The sequence below is a fragment of the Heloderma suspectum genome, chromosome 5 (assembly GCF_057233095.1).
Source record: "Heloderma suspectum isolate Gila_16-S chromosome 5, 16-S_ref, whole genome shotgun sequence".
NCBI classification, from domain to species: Eukaryota; Metazoa; Chordata; class Lepidosauria; order Squamata; family Helodermatidae; genus Heloderma; species Heloderma suspectum.
In genome coordinates this window covers 136513106-136530246 of record NC_139462.1, presented here as the reverse complement: position 1 = coordinate 136530246, position 17141 = coordinate 136513106, and the positions used below count along the sequence as shown (strand labels likewise).

Sequence of the window (17141 nt, the reverse complement as noted above, 5' to 3'; positions counted from 1 at the left end):
GAGTTCATTGTGGCTTCCTCCCAGGTAAGGGAGAATAGGTTTGTAGATTGACATGTTGTTCTTGCTGTTGTTAAAGGCTCTCCTAGCATTTCCTCAAAAAGACAAACAGCAATAAAACTGGGAGCGTAATTTACCACGGACAAGTCCCTCCAAAATAGGAACAGTTACACAGGAAAGAAGGCGCAGAGAATTCTGTAAGACATTTATTTTATTCATTTAAAACATTTGTATCCCGCCTTATGTCATTAAGATCTCAGGGCAGCATACAGATAAAATCAGTGTAAACAGTATAAAACAATAAATAATGTAAACAGCTAAAAATATATATTAAACCATTAAGCAAGCTAATACCAGATAAAATCTAAAACAAAACAGCGTGCAACTTTAGGGAATGCGTTTAGCCCTCAAAGGCTTTGGTGAAAACCATGTTTTTACTTGGCACTGAAATGAAATCAGTCTACGCACCAGTCAGGCCTCCAAAGGGAGGGCATTCCACAACCACTCCACATAAGACAGGCAGCCTGATGGTGGAGGAGGAGGAGGCCCCTTCCTCTCCAACTCCACCAGCTTCCTAAATTAAGAGTGCAATCCTATGCAGGTTTAGACAGAAAAAAGTCCCTACATCTTCCAGCTATGCTGCCTGGGGGATACTGGGAGCGGCAGGACTTTTTAGCATCGCTGCCTGGGGGCTGCTGGGGGCTGCACGGTTTTCTTCTGTCTAAACCTGCGTAGGATTGCGCCCTACGACAAACTCTCACGCTTATCGGACGGCGGCCGGTCACCCTACCCTGACGAAACGAAGGGCCGGGTATCTAAAAACCCGCCCCGCTCCCGGGGAGGACCCGGCTACCTCGGACGGAAGGCAGCCTTATCGCCGGCCGGCGACTAGCCGGCCGCTCTCCTTCCTACCGGCTACACCAGGAGCGAACACCCGCCGTTCTCCTTGCCCGGAACAGTTCTGCGAGGGTCGCTGTTTCCCACCGGAAGACGCCCGACAAGCTTTCCGGCGCCACTTCGAGGCGTCTCGGCTTGCCGCGGGCGCTTGGGCGGGAGCGTCGGCGGGGGAGGCAGCGGAAGCCGCGGGAGGGGGCGGCGGGCGACAGCTCGATTCGCTGCAGCGCTGAGTGGGCTTCGGCCACCGACGCTGCTTCTCAGGGGCGGCGCCGCCACCCGGCCCCGCAGGTGTGTTCCGCCGCCGGGTTCCTCTGCGTCGCCCCTTTCGCGGTGTGCTACGAACCTTTGGGGGTTAACGCCCCCGGCAGCAACCGGAGGGGGGCGCTGAGTGGTGCCGTGCTGCCCCTCCGTGCAACACTGACTCCTTTTTTTTTAAGCGATACAATTTCTTGTAACGACTCTCGGCTGGCTGGACTGGGCAGTATCCATGGTACTCCTACTCAGAGAAGACCGTTGAAGTGAGTGGGCCCAGTCTGCGTAGGACGACCATTGGATACTGCCCATTGTTAACGCCGGCTTTGCTTTGTTGTCTCTGTACCACCACCACCCTGGCCCTACCAGTACGGCCTGGGAGATCTGCAGAAGCAGAGCAGGAGCGAGCACGTCTCGCCCTCTTGGAGTGCGGAGGACTAGTGGCATGGTTAGGCGTGCCTTGTCTGCCTCTAAGCCTTCCTCAGTCAGGTGCCCTCCGGATGTGTTGGGCTGCAGTTGCCATACTTCCCAGGCCTGTGATCATGGGAGTTGCAGTACAGCATGCCTGGAGAGCACCAGGTTGGGGGAGGCTGCTCTAAGCCTGGTCTCCTCATGGAGTCGTTGTCTCCTTGTCCTCTGACTGTGCAGTGCTGTCTCTGGCTATGGGTGCTTCCAGACGAGGCTTTTGTCATGCAGTTGCACTGGCCCATTCGTGGAATTTTAGTGGGCAGTCTGGTTCATTCATTAAGTTTTATGTGGGGTACAGATGTCCTCATTTTTCACTTGTAACCCTCCCACTTCTCATTTCTCTTTTCTTTCCACAAAAAAATATGTTAAGACAGAATAGCTGCGGAATGTATTTTAATTGGTAGTGCTAGAAGACCTCTGTCCGGAAGCCCCATGAGTCCCTCTAACCATCTGCTGCTTTCCTTTTAAAGTTTTGTGTGTGTTATTGTTTGTTTTGCTTGCTTTGGTTTTTCAGGGTGTGGAGAGGGGGTGGTTGTGCAAAGGATACCCCTCCCCTGCCAATATGGTGCACCTTGAGCATGTGCCCACACACCAGGCTAAACAGCCAGACGTAATGCCACATTTCAGATGTAACACCCCACCCATCTTTCAAACCGCGTATTGCACTTTTAAAAGGGCATAATATTCAATCACAGCAGGCCCTATCATCCCCCACATCAGGCTTGAGATTTTTTTTGTGGGGGGGGGGGGGCTGCTGTGATTGATGATTATACCCTTTTAAAAAAATGCAGCCTTTGGGGTTGAAGCAAGCAGGAGTGCAGAAAGAAGGGTGGGACCTAGCCTCTCTGTATGTGTAAATCAATGAATTTTAGCCCTTCTCCCGAATGGAGCGGTGTGGTTAAAATTGTGCATCTCCTTCCCACCCATCCTCCACATGATCTTCATGTGCATTGCAATAAATCTGTTAACAATGCTTGTTTACTCAGAAGTGAGTCCCACTGAGTTTAATGAAACTTACTCCCAAGTAAGTGTATACAGGTTTGTAACGGAAGGTCTTTAAAGTGCCAGAGGCTGAGGTGGGGGAAGCAGGGATTCAGGCTAAAAAAGGGGGTGTTTGTTGAAGTAGGGGATATGAGCATGGGTTCCATGAGGGAAGGAAAGAGGGTACATTATTGTGGTTAAGATGGGAAAGTGTGTGATAGTCCTGTGAAGTTGGTAGAGTAGATTATAAAAGCAGTTGGGGATATTGTGCAGGATAGGTAGAATATCCCACCCTGATGAGGTGATTTATTGATACAGTGTGAAAATAAAGATCGAGGGGAGAAGCTGCTCAGACTTGAAGCTTTAGGGAAAATTAAAGTGGTGGTTTATGCTAGGGAAAAGGGGAGCAATTTTGGAGGTCCCTCTGGAAGTTTCTAATACTGATGTTGAATGGTCTCTGGGAAGGATTGGTCTTTATAGCATTGTTTAGTATTGGGAGGACTGATTCTGGCCTCTGTGAAGTATGTGGGGTAGAGGAGATAGTTGATTATGTTTTATAGGATTGTTTAAGGCATTGGGATTTGATGAGAGGGGATTCCTCCCTGCAACATGAATGAGTTGGGTGTTGTAATTTCATCTCTAGGGACTGTCTTTTGCATTGGAAATCCTTAGGGTTTGGTAACAATTCTGTGGAGATGTTTACGGAGTACCCGATTTTATGATCAATTCTAATTGAGAAGTTCTAATGTTATAGTCAGTAGATGGCATTAATAGTGTCTTTCTGTTTTTGAAGAAGAAAATTTTGGTCTCCTCCTGCCCAAGAAGATGGGGAGGTGGCAATTTTTGGAAGTTGCAGCACGGAAGTTGGCAGGCACCTGCCCAGCCCAAGCACGTTTTTTGCTGTAAGGTTTGAATTTTTGTTTCCTTTACCTGTTTCTTCCGCTCACCTGTTCCATCTGCCTATTTATTAAAATATGTCTATGCCACTTATACCTGCTGTTGTCGTAGCTGCCAGCAGTGGCCACCACACTCGATTCTAAGAGTGCACGTGGCATGGCATTTGTGGTTTGAATATGGCCACGTGTGCTGAACGCCAGGTTCCATTGTTCTTTTTTCTGACCCCTTCACTCTTCCCCCATCTCATGTAACTATACCTAGCATGTATGTGAATCAGTGAGGGCTGCTTCAGGTTTGTCTGTTCTTCTGTTACCTTTCTCTCTTCACTAGAATCTGTGTGGCCCCTCGTGTGTGTGTTATTATGGATAAAATAAGTTCATGTAACACCAGGCCATAAAAAGTACACATAAAACACCATTCTGAGGATTAAAACAGGATTGGTAAAAAGAATGTCAATTGTTTTTATTTATTTGAAGATCAGTTTATCCTGTCCTTCCAAGGAATTCAGATCAGTGAAAATACCCCCCCCCCCCATCTTCATAGCAGTCCTATGAGACAGGTTTTGTTGAGGTTGGTTCTCCATCTTGTAGTCAACAATATTCATGGAAATATGTTTTTACTGGCATTTCAAAGCCACTGGGATATATATAGTCACAGTACATCTACTAGTTTTTGCCAACAGCCATTCTAGTTTCAGCAGTTTAGTATGCACTCTTGCTTAAGAATTGCCTTGTTGGATTGGATTAGTCCAGCATTCTCTGCATAACTCCCAGCAGGTATTAGGTGGCTCATGAGTGGACCATCTACCTTCTACCTGCTGCTAATATAACTTACTGTTTGGTTGCCACCCTGTATGGGAAACCTATCACAGATTAGCGCTTGTCTGTGTTTTTTGTAAAGAAAAGATTGAGCATAATCTAGCCAAAGTAAAGTACTTAAGTCTTACTTTTTTAACAATAAAACAGAGTTTAAACTCATGCTTAACCCTTCCCTTATTATGCATAAAGTGCATAACTTTAGATGAATAGTACTCACTGTATTTTCAAACAAACTAAATTTACTTTTAAAAGGTGGTGGCAGTATACTTCTAATACAAATTGTTGAGTAATTTTGTAGGAATGCATGGTGTTTTGTAATCTCTGCTCTGAGCATTTAAATTGCTGTGTAGGATAGTGGGTTAATAAGGGTGCAATCCTATGCATGTTTAGACAGGGAAAAGGCCTACAACTCCCATCATGGCTGGGGCATGCTGGGAGTTGTAGGCCTTTTCTCTGTCTAAACATGCATAGGATTGCGCCCTAAGGGACCTATACTATATGATCACCCAAGCTGTATGCCTAGCAGCCACATACAATGTTTTTGCTGCCTGCCTGGACATGCAAAATGGGTGTGTAGGCATTGGTGCGCTGTTTTTCCAAATCATTCTTAATATTTAAAATAAATTGATTTTACTAAATATGTGCAATTGTATTTTGATGCACTCTTGATGTCATGCTTTTTTTGTCCCATTACAACAGTAAATGGCTGGACTTATCCATATTGGCTAAGCTAAAAGGTAACACTCCTCCTTTTAGCGTCAGCCCTGCAATGTGGGGATAAGAATTAGGGATAACATTTATATGAATTGTTTTGATTTCTCAAGAAGTACTCTGTAAGTGCTATGTATTTTCAACTCTGTATGGGCTTAGTGAAACTGGCAAATGAATATAAATAATCCTTCTCTCCGTTTTGTTTCTGTCTTCCCCGCAGGTGGACACTCAGCAACTTAGAAGGTAACTGCTGTAGGGCAGAGTAGAGAACAGCAGCACAGGGGCACAGTGCATACGCAAATACCAGAAAAGTCACAAGTTTAAGACTTTGAGACTCTTGCGTGTTCTGCAGAACTGTACTCTCAAAACATCTCTTCCAGACAAGGGTATCTGTAAAGTATTATTTTTATGGATATAAATAATTCCTGTAATGTCATCAACAGTTCTGTAATTTGAGGTTTCCCAATAGAAAGATGACTAGCAGTCTTGGAAGAAGCAGTACAAGTAATCCCAGGTAGCAGTAATCTAGGAACATTTTACGTTCTAGACGCCTTTTTCACTTCCGGTCTTCTCTTCACCATTGGGCACTACTAAGGGTAGAAAAAATGTGAGCCATAAGATGTGGTATTGGGTGGTTTCCCATTCGCTGTCTACAAATAAGGGGCAGTGTGTGAATTGTCTAGTCCAGAGTGAGTGGTATGCATAAAATATTACGTTAGGAGAAATATTCACTCTGCTGTAGTGCTTCCTTTTAGTGTAATATGCAATTGTGCATCGTATCCTCAGATACAGAGCCAAGTCTGCAAAAGATGTGACTTGAAAGGGGCTGGTTTCCTTGAAACTTGGCAATGTGATTTTAAGGTGGGAAGGGGATAGTTCACAAAGCATCAAGGGAAGGGGTATTGGTTACAATGTGGCTTACCTGAAGAAGCTAATGCAAATTTTAGTAATTTGCTGGGTAGTTACACATTTTCATTAAGCTTTTATTGATTATCAGTAAGCCATTCCTTAAGGGGTTTATACAGTTATAAAATTTTAAATAAAATCTAGAACAGCTACTGGACTTCTCTTTTGGAAATATGGTGGGATTAAAAAAATATATACATACACACACACTCTCTCTCTAAAAATTAATAATGATGATGATGATGATGATGGAATAAGGCTGAATCTTGCAGATTATTTACTCTGTAATATACCTGGAACTAAAGCGGGACTTCATTGAGGCTGCTTCAGATTAAGAAGGTTTGGTTGTAGTATCATTATCCTTATTCAATCAATACCCTTTTTCGGGAAGTAATTGAGGCTGCAATCTTATGCACTTTCCTGGGAGTAAGTTCCGTTGAACACAATGGGACTTACTTCTGAATAGACATGCATAAGAGTGCACTGCCACACACACCGATATATGCGGACGAGATCTTCTTAGACAGTGCTTGCAACTCCTGTAGAGAATTGGAATTTCAATCTGTTAGTGATCCAGCATATTACTTCACATTCACCGGCAAAACATATTGCCAGAGAACTTTACTGTTGTTTTTATTAATTTACAGGCAAAAAACAAGATAATGTAGACCAGGTGTGCTGTTACTGTTTCCAGTTTCTTCAACCTGGTAACTACAGGGTGCGCCTAATGCCCAAAATGAAAGTGACTCCACAGATAGAGAAATTACTTAATCGGGAAAAGAAAAACTACAAACTCAATTTAAAACAAACAAAACTTTTGAAGAAGTACAAGGAATCAAAGAATGTGCTGGTAAGATTAAACTTTAAGCTCTTCTCACATATGTGTTCATGTTTTCTTCAAGAAGTGAAAAAATAGGTGAAAAGAAACTAGTCTTGGTAGCTTTAATTAACTTGCCTCATAAGAACACTTAACTAAAACTCTAAAATATGGTAAAGCATCAGATGGCGAGTATAGACAGCCTCACTGCAACTCCTTTAGATTAATAGGCAGTGATAGGCAGTTTAGAAACTTCTTTTTTCTATAAACATCCATCTATCCTTGCGGTAGCAACCAAATATTCCTTTTAATTTGTGTTTATAAGCTGTCCTTGCATGTTTCCAGCCCTCAGCAAGTCCCAGGCATACCTGTGACCTGGAGATTGAAGCCACTGAAATACTGACATGATCATGAAGACATTTCCCCGATCCTGAGGACAGCATACTTGGGGTTCTCAGGAGATCTCCCATCCAGACAGTGTTGAGACCCAGATTTGCTTAGCTTCAACATGGTGGCTTCCTAATGTGCCCTCAGACCATGCCCTTATGTTGCCAGAAATATGGCTGTGCCCAGCTACGGCCGAGGGTTGCAGGAACCCTGTGGGCTTCAATCCAATGCTCCCTTGTGCTGTGCTAGAAACATTCTTCAGACTTTAGGGAAAGCACTATCAAATGGAAAACAATTACTCAGAACATATTCTTCCTTTAAGAATGGCAAAGACAACGGGTTCACTCTTTCCCATCACGTGCAGGATCCCCGTATGACGTAGCAAAGCCTTCTCCTCTTCTCCCTGCCATAGTGCTCATGTAGACACTGCACCAGGCTGTTAATTGCAGTCCTTGACCAGGAGGAGGGCTGAATACGGGCATAGGAAGTGTGTGGGTGCATTCCATTCTTTGTAGTGTCCTAGTATGTGGGAACTTCTGGATCCCTCTGCATGTGAGCATAGACCAAGTCTGAGGCATTGAAAAAAACTTTTTTCTGTTTAAGATGTTACTACTTCAGATTGTTCGTAGCCATGCTGCTGCAAACAAAGTATTCAGTAGGACCACAGTTCACTCCACAGCTGCTCTGGAGCAGTGCCATTAACATTAGTAGGAGCATTCTGGTATACAGTTGTGGATTGGAACCTATGTTTATTTCCTGTGGATTTCAATTTTTTTGGAAGACTTTCCACCCAAGTAATGTTGGTATATGTACATTTTAAAGAAGTCGCAAGCTTGACAGTAGTTGACCTTTCTTTTTTCCTCTAGCGGATTACCTGCAATATGTGTAGAAAAACAGTAAGGCATAATGGAAAGAGTAGAGAGGATTTGGGAATAAAAACATCAACCTTGAAAACATTTTCAAACAGAACTACACCTATCAGCCACAGTCATTCTGGATCTAAAAGAGGGAAGCCATCATCAGGTTCCAGGTATTTATTTCCCTTTATAGAGACAATATAATTGAACAATAGGGACATAGGAATGGCATTCAACCCATGCATGAAAGGCATCGTTGCAGAGCTCAGCCATAACTGCTTTCCATGCATGTATGTGTGTGTGTGTTTTGGCTGGCACCTTAGCTAAAGAATCCATTTTGCTCTGAGAGGCAGCAAGAGGCTTGAAGGCTGTCAGGAATGAGAAGGCCATGAGATGGTAGCACGGGGCCAGAATTTGTCTTGTGTCCTCCACTGGTTAAAATGAATTGCTCCCATGCAAATGCCTACCTGACTTCCAAGTCACCACCCCAGTCGGACACCCCACAAAGGTACCTTTTATAGGCCAATCCAGAGCCTTGGTTGGAAACATGTCCTGGTCTTGAAACATCCCTGCCCTTATGTAGATCAGCTTGTTGAACCACCACCTGGGCACCCCTTATGACACCTTTTATTCTTATACCTCCACCTAACTGTCTCTCAGACACATGGCTTTTCTCATACTCGGTCAGTTAGCTTTAACTCAGTCAAGTAGGCAGGAACCTCCATCAGCTCTCCTTTCATTCCCTAGATTCAAACAATCTATCCCTTTGTTCCATCCCATCTTGAGTCCTGCTCCAAAGCCACTGACCCATTTGTACTCTTGGCTTTTAAGTCAATAACTGCCCTTGATTTCAGGCACCCAATGCTCTTTTCTTGCGCTTTTAGACTCAGTGCAACACAGCTCCAAAATCGGCCCAGGGTTCTTTTGGCTCTTAGGCCCATTCCATGTGGTCTGTTTCCTACCACACTCGCCACTCTACTTTGGTGCCTACTCATTTTCAGGACCAGAATTAGGGATGTACGAAACACTTAACTGGTTTTGTCCAGGGACATCCGTGGTGAGGGGGAGGCACTCCATCCCTCCCCCCGAAATTCTCTCCAGCCGGCTCCGCTCCACGGCGACTCCACGGAGCTGCCGGCCGGGGCCGCCCGCAGCTGGACATCCGGCCACTGGGCTGCACAGGGATGCAAATGGCAGCCGCCATAGCCGCCACCATTTGCATCCCTGTCTTTTGACATGATAGGTTATGTATATATTTACGTAGCCAATCACGACTAAAAAACAGGAACGCAAATGGCGGCTGCCATAGCCGCTGCCATTTGCGTTCCCTTTTTTGCCATGATAGGCTACGTAAGTATTTACGTAGCCTATCATGGCAGTAATGAAGAAGCGAACGGTGGCCGCATATGCGGCCACCGTTCGCAAAGCAGCGCAAACGGCACCAGGTAGGTGCTCCATTTCACGCACCTTTCGCGGGGTGGTGGGGCGGGGGGTTCATTCCGCCACGGATTTTGGGGGGCTGAATGCACTGGCATTTGGCCTCACTGAGATCCATGGCGGAATTCTCCACCATCCCTAAGTCCAGAATCCTTTTCTCCCTTCAGCTTGAACCACCTTTCCTTCTTGTTTGCCTAGATAGGTCTCTGTTGCCAGATAGAGCTTCACCCTGGGGAAATGGTGGTTGAGTCTCTCCAGCCATTCTGGACCCAGCCAGTGTGTGAGCACTTTGCATTGCTCACTGGAGCTAGGTGCATTGCAGGATTTGTGCCCTCTATGAATTGCTGATGTGAGTCCAATGGTGAGGTGGACAAACAGGAAATTTGGGGTGCTGTGTTGAAGTTGTGACAATGGTCTCAAGTCAAATGTAGCCACCTTCTTAGGCACACTTTTGGTGTAGTGGTGAACAATCCATTACCACCTCTCCCTTCCTAGTTTCCTTGCCTCATCATGGAGACATCTGAGGTGAGGATTACTTGAAGGGGTGGTGATTTTTCATCTTCCACCCATCATAAGAGACAGCTGGAACAGTCACAGCTTTTATTGAACTGCATCACTTGTGGAATAAGGCTGGAAAGCATAACAAAGAATGGGGTTGCTAGACTTTGTTGTAGCAGTGGCCCTGTGCTCCTAGTTCCCCGTGCTACTAATAGCATCTCCCTGATGTCTTCCTGTAGCCGAAAACAGTGTAGCCATTGCAACGATACTCTGCTATCCACTATAGAAAACTTGTTTTGCTCCACATGTCCTGCTGTATGTGTGAAGTGCTCCATCACTCGTCTCTCTCCTTGTGTGCTCATAACTCTACAGAACTGTTTCCCTCCTACATCTTATATGCTAGCGTGGTGTGCTGTGATTGACTGCAAATATAATTGGAATCCTATGTTGTATTTTCCAGCATAGCAGGGGTGCAAACAAGAGAGGAGGTTGGGGGGGGGGGGGCGTCAGTTGACAGACACTCAGTTGACTTCAATGGGGATGTTTTAATTTAAACCACTTCTTTTGCAGGCATAATGTTAGGCTGACTAGGCAGAACCAAGCCCTGAGGAAGAAGAGGCTACAGACTAACTTCGATGCCATCATCTCTCTCTCTCTCATGCATATACAAACAGACACAGTCTTCCCGATTTCCACATCAGTATGGAGTCCTGCTACTTTGTTGCACCAGCAATAGCTTACCTCTAGTCGCAGAAGTATCATTATACTGGCATTTTCCTCCCACCACCATAGTGATATACTCCACCAACACAGTGGGATTTAGGAGCAATGCTGTAATCTTTTCATAGTAAATTCGAGAGCAGCCTTCTCCAACCTAGGTGTCCTCTGGATGTGTTGGAGCACAAGTCTCATCAGCCCCATCTGAGGGCCCCAGGTTGGGGAAGACTGCTGAAGAGTAGTCTTTCATACTTCTGTAAAGTATGAGTGTGAATATTTAGAAGTGTGGTTTCTTTAAAATATGCCGTGTGTTGTTATCTGGGTTTTTTTCCTGCAGATAATGAGGCTTATAAATGTTGTAGCACATATCCATATTCTTAATTCTTTACATAATCTTCCATTTCAGAACTCCTACATCTGGACTATCAACCCCTCATTCTTCCTCCAGGACTCCGAAAAATGCTAAAACCCACTTCACTCAGTTGAAAAGACTGCTTATACTTGAAGAAAATAAAAAAAGTGATAAGGGGGTCCTGAAAAACTTCTTGTTGTCACTTTAGAAACCTTTTAAAATTGGTGTACCATAATTGCAGCTGAATAAAGGAATGCATTAGTTGTTTGTTCATAAAAAATAGTATCTTAGAATGGAAAGAACATTGGGTAAAACACATATATACTGTTCTTTGTGGAGGACCAGCTTTTGATTTCTTCTCTTCCCCCTGCCCTTTTTCCTACTTTTTTGGGGTGAAAAAATAGATTGCAAACCAAGTATCCACACAATTGTTCACTTGTGGATGACTTGGTTCACAGTAGAGGCCAAGGAGGGGAGGAAGCTTATGCTGCTCCTCCTTATGGAGATGAGTTATAATTGCAGATTTTAGCTAGGGAATAAAACAGCACAAATTTGTTTGGACTTTATTCTTTTCAATATGAAAACGTGCTCTTAGTGGATGGAAATTACAAATTCAGCAAACAACGTTCAATAATGAATTATGTTTACATAAAACAGCAGAACATTTGCACAGAAGTTAAAGTGCTAATAGTTTTTAATATTCACATAAACACATTCACCAGAATGTTTGTAATGAACAAATGGTGAAAATGGGCCAGGATTCAAAGAACTATAGCACTAGTTCTGTGAGCCCAAGGGTCTTGAGACTTGTCTTCCTTGGAGGGCACTCACCCTGCACCACAAACTGCTTTTGAAACAGATGTTTTAGAAGCAGTTTTATTATTTATGGCAAATTCATTGGCCTCCGGCAAACCTATTCCATGAACTTAAATAGCTCTTTGGATCCCAGCCAAGATCTAAACAGATAAGACAGATAATTTAAACCAGAAGTGGGTAGGCTTCAGGATTTTACGATCTATGTTTTTTACTAGAACCCTGAGATCTGCCAACCAGAGCCAGATGTAAAATAGGGGCTCAGATGGGCAGATATATGCTAAGGATTGATGAACAGGATCCTTCTGAGTAATGCTCAGCCCAGAAAGTTGTGATCCATACCAGAACCAAGTTCATAAGTCTTTCCATACAAACATCCAATCCTGCACCCCCGCCCCCAGGCCAGCCAGCATTGTTTTGCAGCAATCTAATTTAGGAAGGAAAAGCTGTTTAGTTGTTGCTATTATTAGTCAACTGGGAGTCAGAAATGCTTGCTGAGGTATTGCAAATCACCCAGAGATCCTGATCTAGCTTTTGCCCACTCCTGATTTAAACAACTGAATAATAATGGATTGCTAAGCATTATTATACATATACTTGGATTCACTTGCAGAGTGCACTAGATGGGCCTATGTCAAAAATATTGGTCAGTCACAAACTTTAAGGTGGTCTTCAGCATGTAAATTCTCTCTTCCATTGGGAATTAGTGATTGCAGGATGCAGCCTTTTATAGTTTACACTGGCTTGCTACAAACAAGAGTGGATTTAATTTACAGGACTGTTCTAACTCATTAGGAAATGAAAAGCACAAAATATTCCATAGCATTTTGTGTGGACTGAGTTGGGGCAAGAATCAAATGTTTAAATATATAGCAGACTGAAAGGAGATGAGCGTAGTTACTAATTTCCAAAGGGATGGAAAATTTTGTTTCAACTAGTTTTATTGTGTGTGAAATTAATAAATTATTGGTTAGTTTTACAAGTAGAAAGGCTTGTACAAGTAGGAACTCTTAAATGTGTGCGTGATTCTGCTCATTGTCAATAGATCATCCTGAACACACTAGTAAGGTTTTGCAAAAGTAAACTATTTGCTTCTAACCCCAAAGCAAGCATCCATCTTCTGATAGAATGATCTAGCAATTTCTCACTGCAGGGGCAGCTCCAGTACACACATACAGTTACGTCCAGTTGTTGCATAAGTGGAAGTCTGCTTGCACAATAAGATTTCCCCATCCCCTGCATCCCAAATCTGCTCTGAAGGATCCCCAGCCTGCTAGAACAATGGGGGGGGGGGGTCCACAGGTGGCTGTGACATCCATTCTGCTAGCAGAAATGTAACAATTTGTTGGTTTCACCTTAGTAGTATTTCCTGGTTGCATCGATCAATCCAAGTGGTCATTCTCTTTTTTGCTGAATATAATCAAGTGGTCATTCTCTTTTTTGCTGAATATAATCTATGTACATTATTTTAGAGCAGAGCAATTAGACATACTGTGTCTTCTCTGCAACTGGTCATTCTTGTATATGCAAGACTGGATGATTAATCCTGCATCTGGGTAATACTTTGTACAGAGAAATAGCTTTTATGCTGCAATCCTAAACACATTATTTGGAAGTAGCTCTTGAATTCAGTGGGTCTTACTTCCAAGTAAAGGACCTTAACCTCTGTGTTTTACTGATACAAAGCCTCACTTAAGGATTTTGTACAGCTAGGCTTATATTTAAATATTCTGAATGAGGTAAAAAAAAGTTGTATGTCGCTAAAACTCTGGTTTTGCTCACAGTAACAGATAATGGATATTTAGAGCAGAGTCCAATTTTCCTCAAAATATAAATGGCTGAGTTTACTAATTTTCATATTTTAATAATTTGGTTTTACCAAGACAACCTTAACATGCTTAATTTGGAGACAGACAGGAATCTTTCAAGGGGAAGCTTCGTACTAAAAAAACTCAGATGAGCCATTTTAAAGAGGGCAGCCACATAATGTTCAAACTAAACCTTGGGTGCTGATGGTAAAGAATCTTGGGCATGATCCTCCCAAAGTTGAACACTTTAAAATCCCACTGAAACCAATGTAATATAAAAATGGCTTGCCTTTGCCTGGACTGTTTTTTTCTAACTAGTGTCCAACTTTCTGCCCTCCAGTGAAATTTGGTGGTGGGTGGGGGAGTATTTTCAACAAGTCATGTTTTCGAAACTAGTTCTGAAACCTGGACCTTAAGAAAAAAAAGCTAATAAAACAAGTGCAGGCTGGCAAAACAGTTTACATGTGAGTGCAGCAGTCCACCCATCCCAGAGCTGCTTTCCAAGCTTAGGCTCTGGATCAGCATGTAAATTTTATCTTGTTAAAAGTTTATTTTTTACAGTTTGGCGCAAAAAGGATGATAGTATTTGCAAATGTATTCAGATCTAGAAAAATGAGTTGTACAACTGTGGCTTTTCCATAGTGCTGAATGGCCTGTTTTGCACATAACATTAAACTAACCTTCCCCAACCTGGTGCCCACCAGGTATTTTAGACTTCAGCTCTGATCAGTCCTCGCCAGCACAGCTAATGGTCGGGAATGCTGGGAGTTGTAGTCCAAAACATCTTGAGGGCAGCTGGCTGGGAAAGGCTCTCGCTAAACCGTAATTTAGCATTACAGGCACACACAAAAGAAGTTTAAAATACATTACTGTTCTGTTAAATCTAGATCTCATCTCCCCCCCCCCCAGTTTCAACTGTTATAGAATCTTATCAATAGATTTTTTAAAAAGCAGAAACTACAATTTACATTTTGAATGTGCCTGACCCATGAACATAAATCTATCATGGCGTCCTTTCAAACACCTTGAAATTCCCCTGCTCTTTTCAGATAATTTGTTATGAAACTCTGTCTGACACTACCAAGCACCTTTTAAAGAGTTGCTTTCTATTTAATATTAAAGAATTTTAGGGCTGTTAATACAACAAAACCATTAAAAAGTGAACATTGGGGCAAGTTGGTTAAAATACAAGCAAAAATATTTTTCCTCGGTTGCAAGTATCTTCCATAAAAATTAAAACACATGAAATTTAAGCTCTATTATTTCCCACTGATTTCACTGAACAAGATTTACACATGTACTTAATTCTTCAAAATTAATTGGATTTAAACAAGTTTAACTCTGGCCAGATCATGCCCAAACTTTGCAGAACTGCACATGATAAAAGTAGTATAAGTGGATGCAACTAGTTAACATTCAAGACTGACAATGAAATGGCTCTTCTGAATAAACCAAAATTGCTACACTGAGGAATGCAAATAAAGCACACTACAGTGCTTTGAATATCACAGCCATCAGTATCTTGTCCAAAGAAGAATTCTGCTTTCACATGCTTAAGTTGCCATATTCAAAACAGCATGTTTGATGTGCAATTACCTGTTTTTTTTCACCCACTAGTACTCAATGTTTTTCCAACAGAGGAAATGGTATCATCTCATTTGGGATAGCTAAGTGTTAAACGTTTGTCAGAGAGCAGAGCAGTGACACCTAAGTCACTTAGGTTAAAATTTTAAATCACAGTAATGCTTGTACCTGTAAATAACTTCTGTATCTGAAATTGTAATATGGGAAATGGTCCATGGAAGCAAAAAGGCAGATCTGCTGAGATGCAGAAGACAGATCAGCACATACTCATTTCTTTCATAATTAGTTGAGAATAAACTTTCCCCATATTAATATTTTGGGCAACAATTGATTTATTGGAACCTTTCTGCAATTATCACTGAGTTCCCCCTCAGAGAAAGGAGCAGTTCAGTTCTTCAGCTAATGAATATAGCACACTACAGCATTATGTTCTTGTAATGGGTACAATCCTATGTACACCTACCTGGGAGTAAGTCCTATTGAATACAGTGTGTTCTGAGTAGACATGCCTAAGAGTGAACTATGCAACTTTTTTTTTAACTTTTAGCCATGGTTAATTAAAAATAAGTATAAATTACATATAACCATCCCACTGCTTCTAGTTTAAGACTATCCTCACTGAAAACTGTGTTTAAAAAGTATGTCTGGATGAGGTCTATGCAAGCATATGGTCCAATAAGTAAAAAAAACTCAGAAGACAAAAGATTGCTATTAGATTAAAATGCTAAATCATACAGTATTTTAATTTACTTAAGGTCATTTTTGGTCATTCAGCATCTGTTTTTAATATGATTTGTATTCCAGGTTTTTAAATGACATAATATTGACCATTTTATTTGTTTGGAGATGGTAAACGATTACTGCCAAGTTTCAAACAAAGTTGCACAAAGTTATCCTTTGTAATCAAAATATCAATTTCTGCTCCTTAACTGCAGATTCTTATATGATTAGTTTAAATTAATAAAACTATATCCAGTAAAGAGCACATAAAAAAAATAGAAACAATTTTCTACCAGGAGTTGGGTCTAATCAAAGTGAGTACAAAAGTTAATTGCAATTATCACTTTCTTTAACATAATAATACACTGATGCTGCCTCTTACATAGTACCTGCTTCACCACTTGTCAGTAAAATAGTAAACAAAGCAACATTTAACATTTCTTATAAATTAGAACACTTCTGTGCTACTCTCAACAAATATACAAAAATAATATCAATCAGCCTGACCAATTCTTCATTCCGGTGGAACATCTGAATGTCAATTGTCACTATAAACATCCCCTGCAAACGGAAGATGCACCTGGCTTCCTGTGACATTGGGGAGTCTTGACAGGTCGGGAAGGCTCTGGATACGCGACTTGAGTTCTTTCCGTACCTGCGAGACTCTGGTTAATTTGCGCTTGTATTCCTGCAAGACATGAAAAACTTTACAGAATACCTTCCACACCAGTTTATTCATGAGTTGTTACTAAAGAGTTCTCAGAAATAGTTTTGTTTCCTAAAGCCCGTGTGTTGAGAGAGGTGGGATGTGGAAAACACAAACTTCTTCATGGCCTCTGTGACAAAACAGAGAGGGAACTCTGGTGGCTGCCTACGGAAGCTTCCAGAGCTTATCTCAGAAACAACAGGTGCCCTCCCCCGCTCCTCAGGTACAGACATTTTCCCTGCCTTTTCCTCATGTGGATGAAGCAAGGAAACCCAGTCTTCTCTTAACTAGCGCAGAATAAACATCTCACCATCTCTCCCCGAGTCCATCAGGAAAACTGTTTTTTATCTCTTCAGTGAGACATCAGTTACTCAATTTACTTTGTGTCTTAAGATACAAGATTTATCTCCCTGCAAGTTATTGCCTAATAGAATTGGACTAGGTGGCAAGATTATTGGACTAGGTGCCAACACTGTGTTGCTTCTGGCGCCTCCTGAAAACAGTTCTGTTCCAGGGTG

The 17141-nt window shown here is 42.3% G+C and overlaps 2 protein-coding genes across 3 annotated transcripts in view; one reads left to right on the top strand and one right to left on the bottom strand.

Annotated features, from left to right (window-relative positions):
* The first annotated feature begins 1040 nt into the window (after positions 1–1040).
* On the top strand, positions 1041–13728 carry RMP24 (ribonuclease MRP subunit p24). Its single transcript, XM_084857536.1, has 6 exons — positions 1041–1182; positions 3389–3497; positions 5242–5264; positions 6575–6777; positions 7998–8161; positions 11047–13728. The coding sequence occupies exons 2-6, from the start codon at positions 3421–3423 to the stop codon at positions 11198–11200; spliced, it is 621 nt and encodes a 206-aa protein (XP_084713662.1). The 5' UTR covers positions 1041–1182; positions 3389–3420; the 3' UTR covers positions 11201–13728.
* RPRD1A (regulation of nuclear pre-mRNA domain containing 1A) overlaps positions 11544–17141 on the bottom strand; it is a 44928-nt gene continuing 39330 nt past the window's right edge. For both annotated transcript variants that reach the window (XM_084857534.1, XM_084857532.1), the window contains one exon: positions 11544–16605. In XM_084857534.1, coding sequence (XP_084713660.1) covers positions 16456–16605 — 150 coding nt within the window. In that variant the 3' untranslated portion in view covers positions 11544–16455. The remainder of the gene's footprint in view (positions 16606–17141) is intronic.

Bases quoted from the DNA above. Each gene is read 5' to 3' on its own strand.
- RMP24 (XM_084857536.1), top strand. From the start codon at position 3,421: ATGGGGAGGTGGCAATTTTTGGAAGTTGCAGCACGGAAGTTGGCAGGC. The intron at 3,498-5,241 runs GTAAGGTTTGAA...TCTTCCCCGCAG, and splicing joins GCCCAAGCACGTTTTTTGCT to GTGGACACTCAGCAACTTAG. The intron at 6,778-7,997 runs GTAAGATTAAAC...TTTTTCCTCTAG, and splicing joins AGGAATCAAAGAATGTGCTG to CGGATTACCTGCAATATGTG.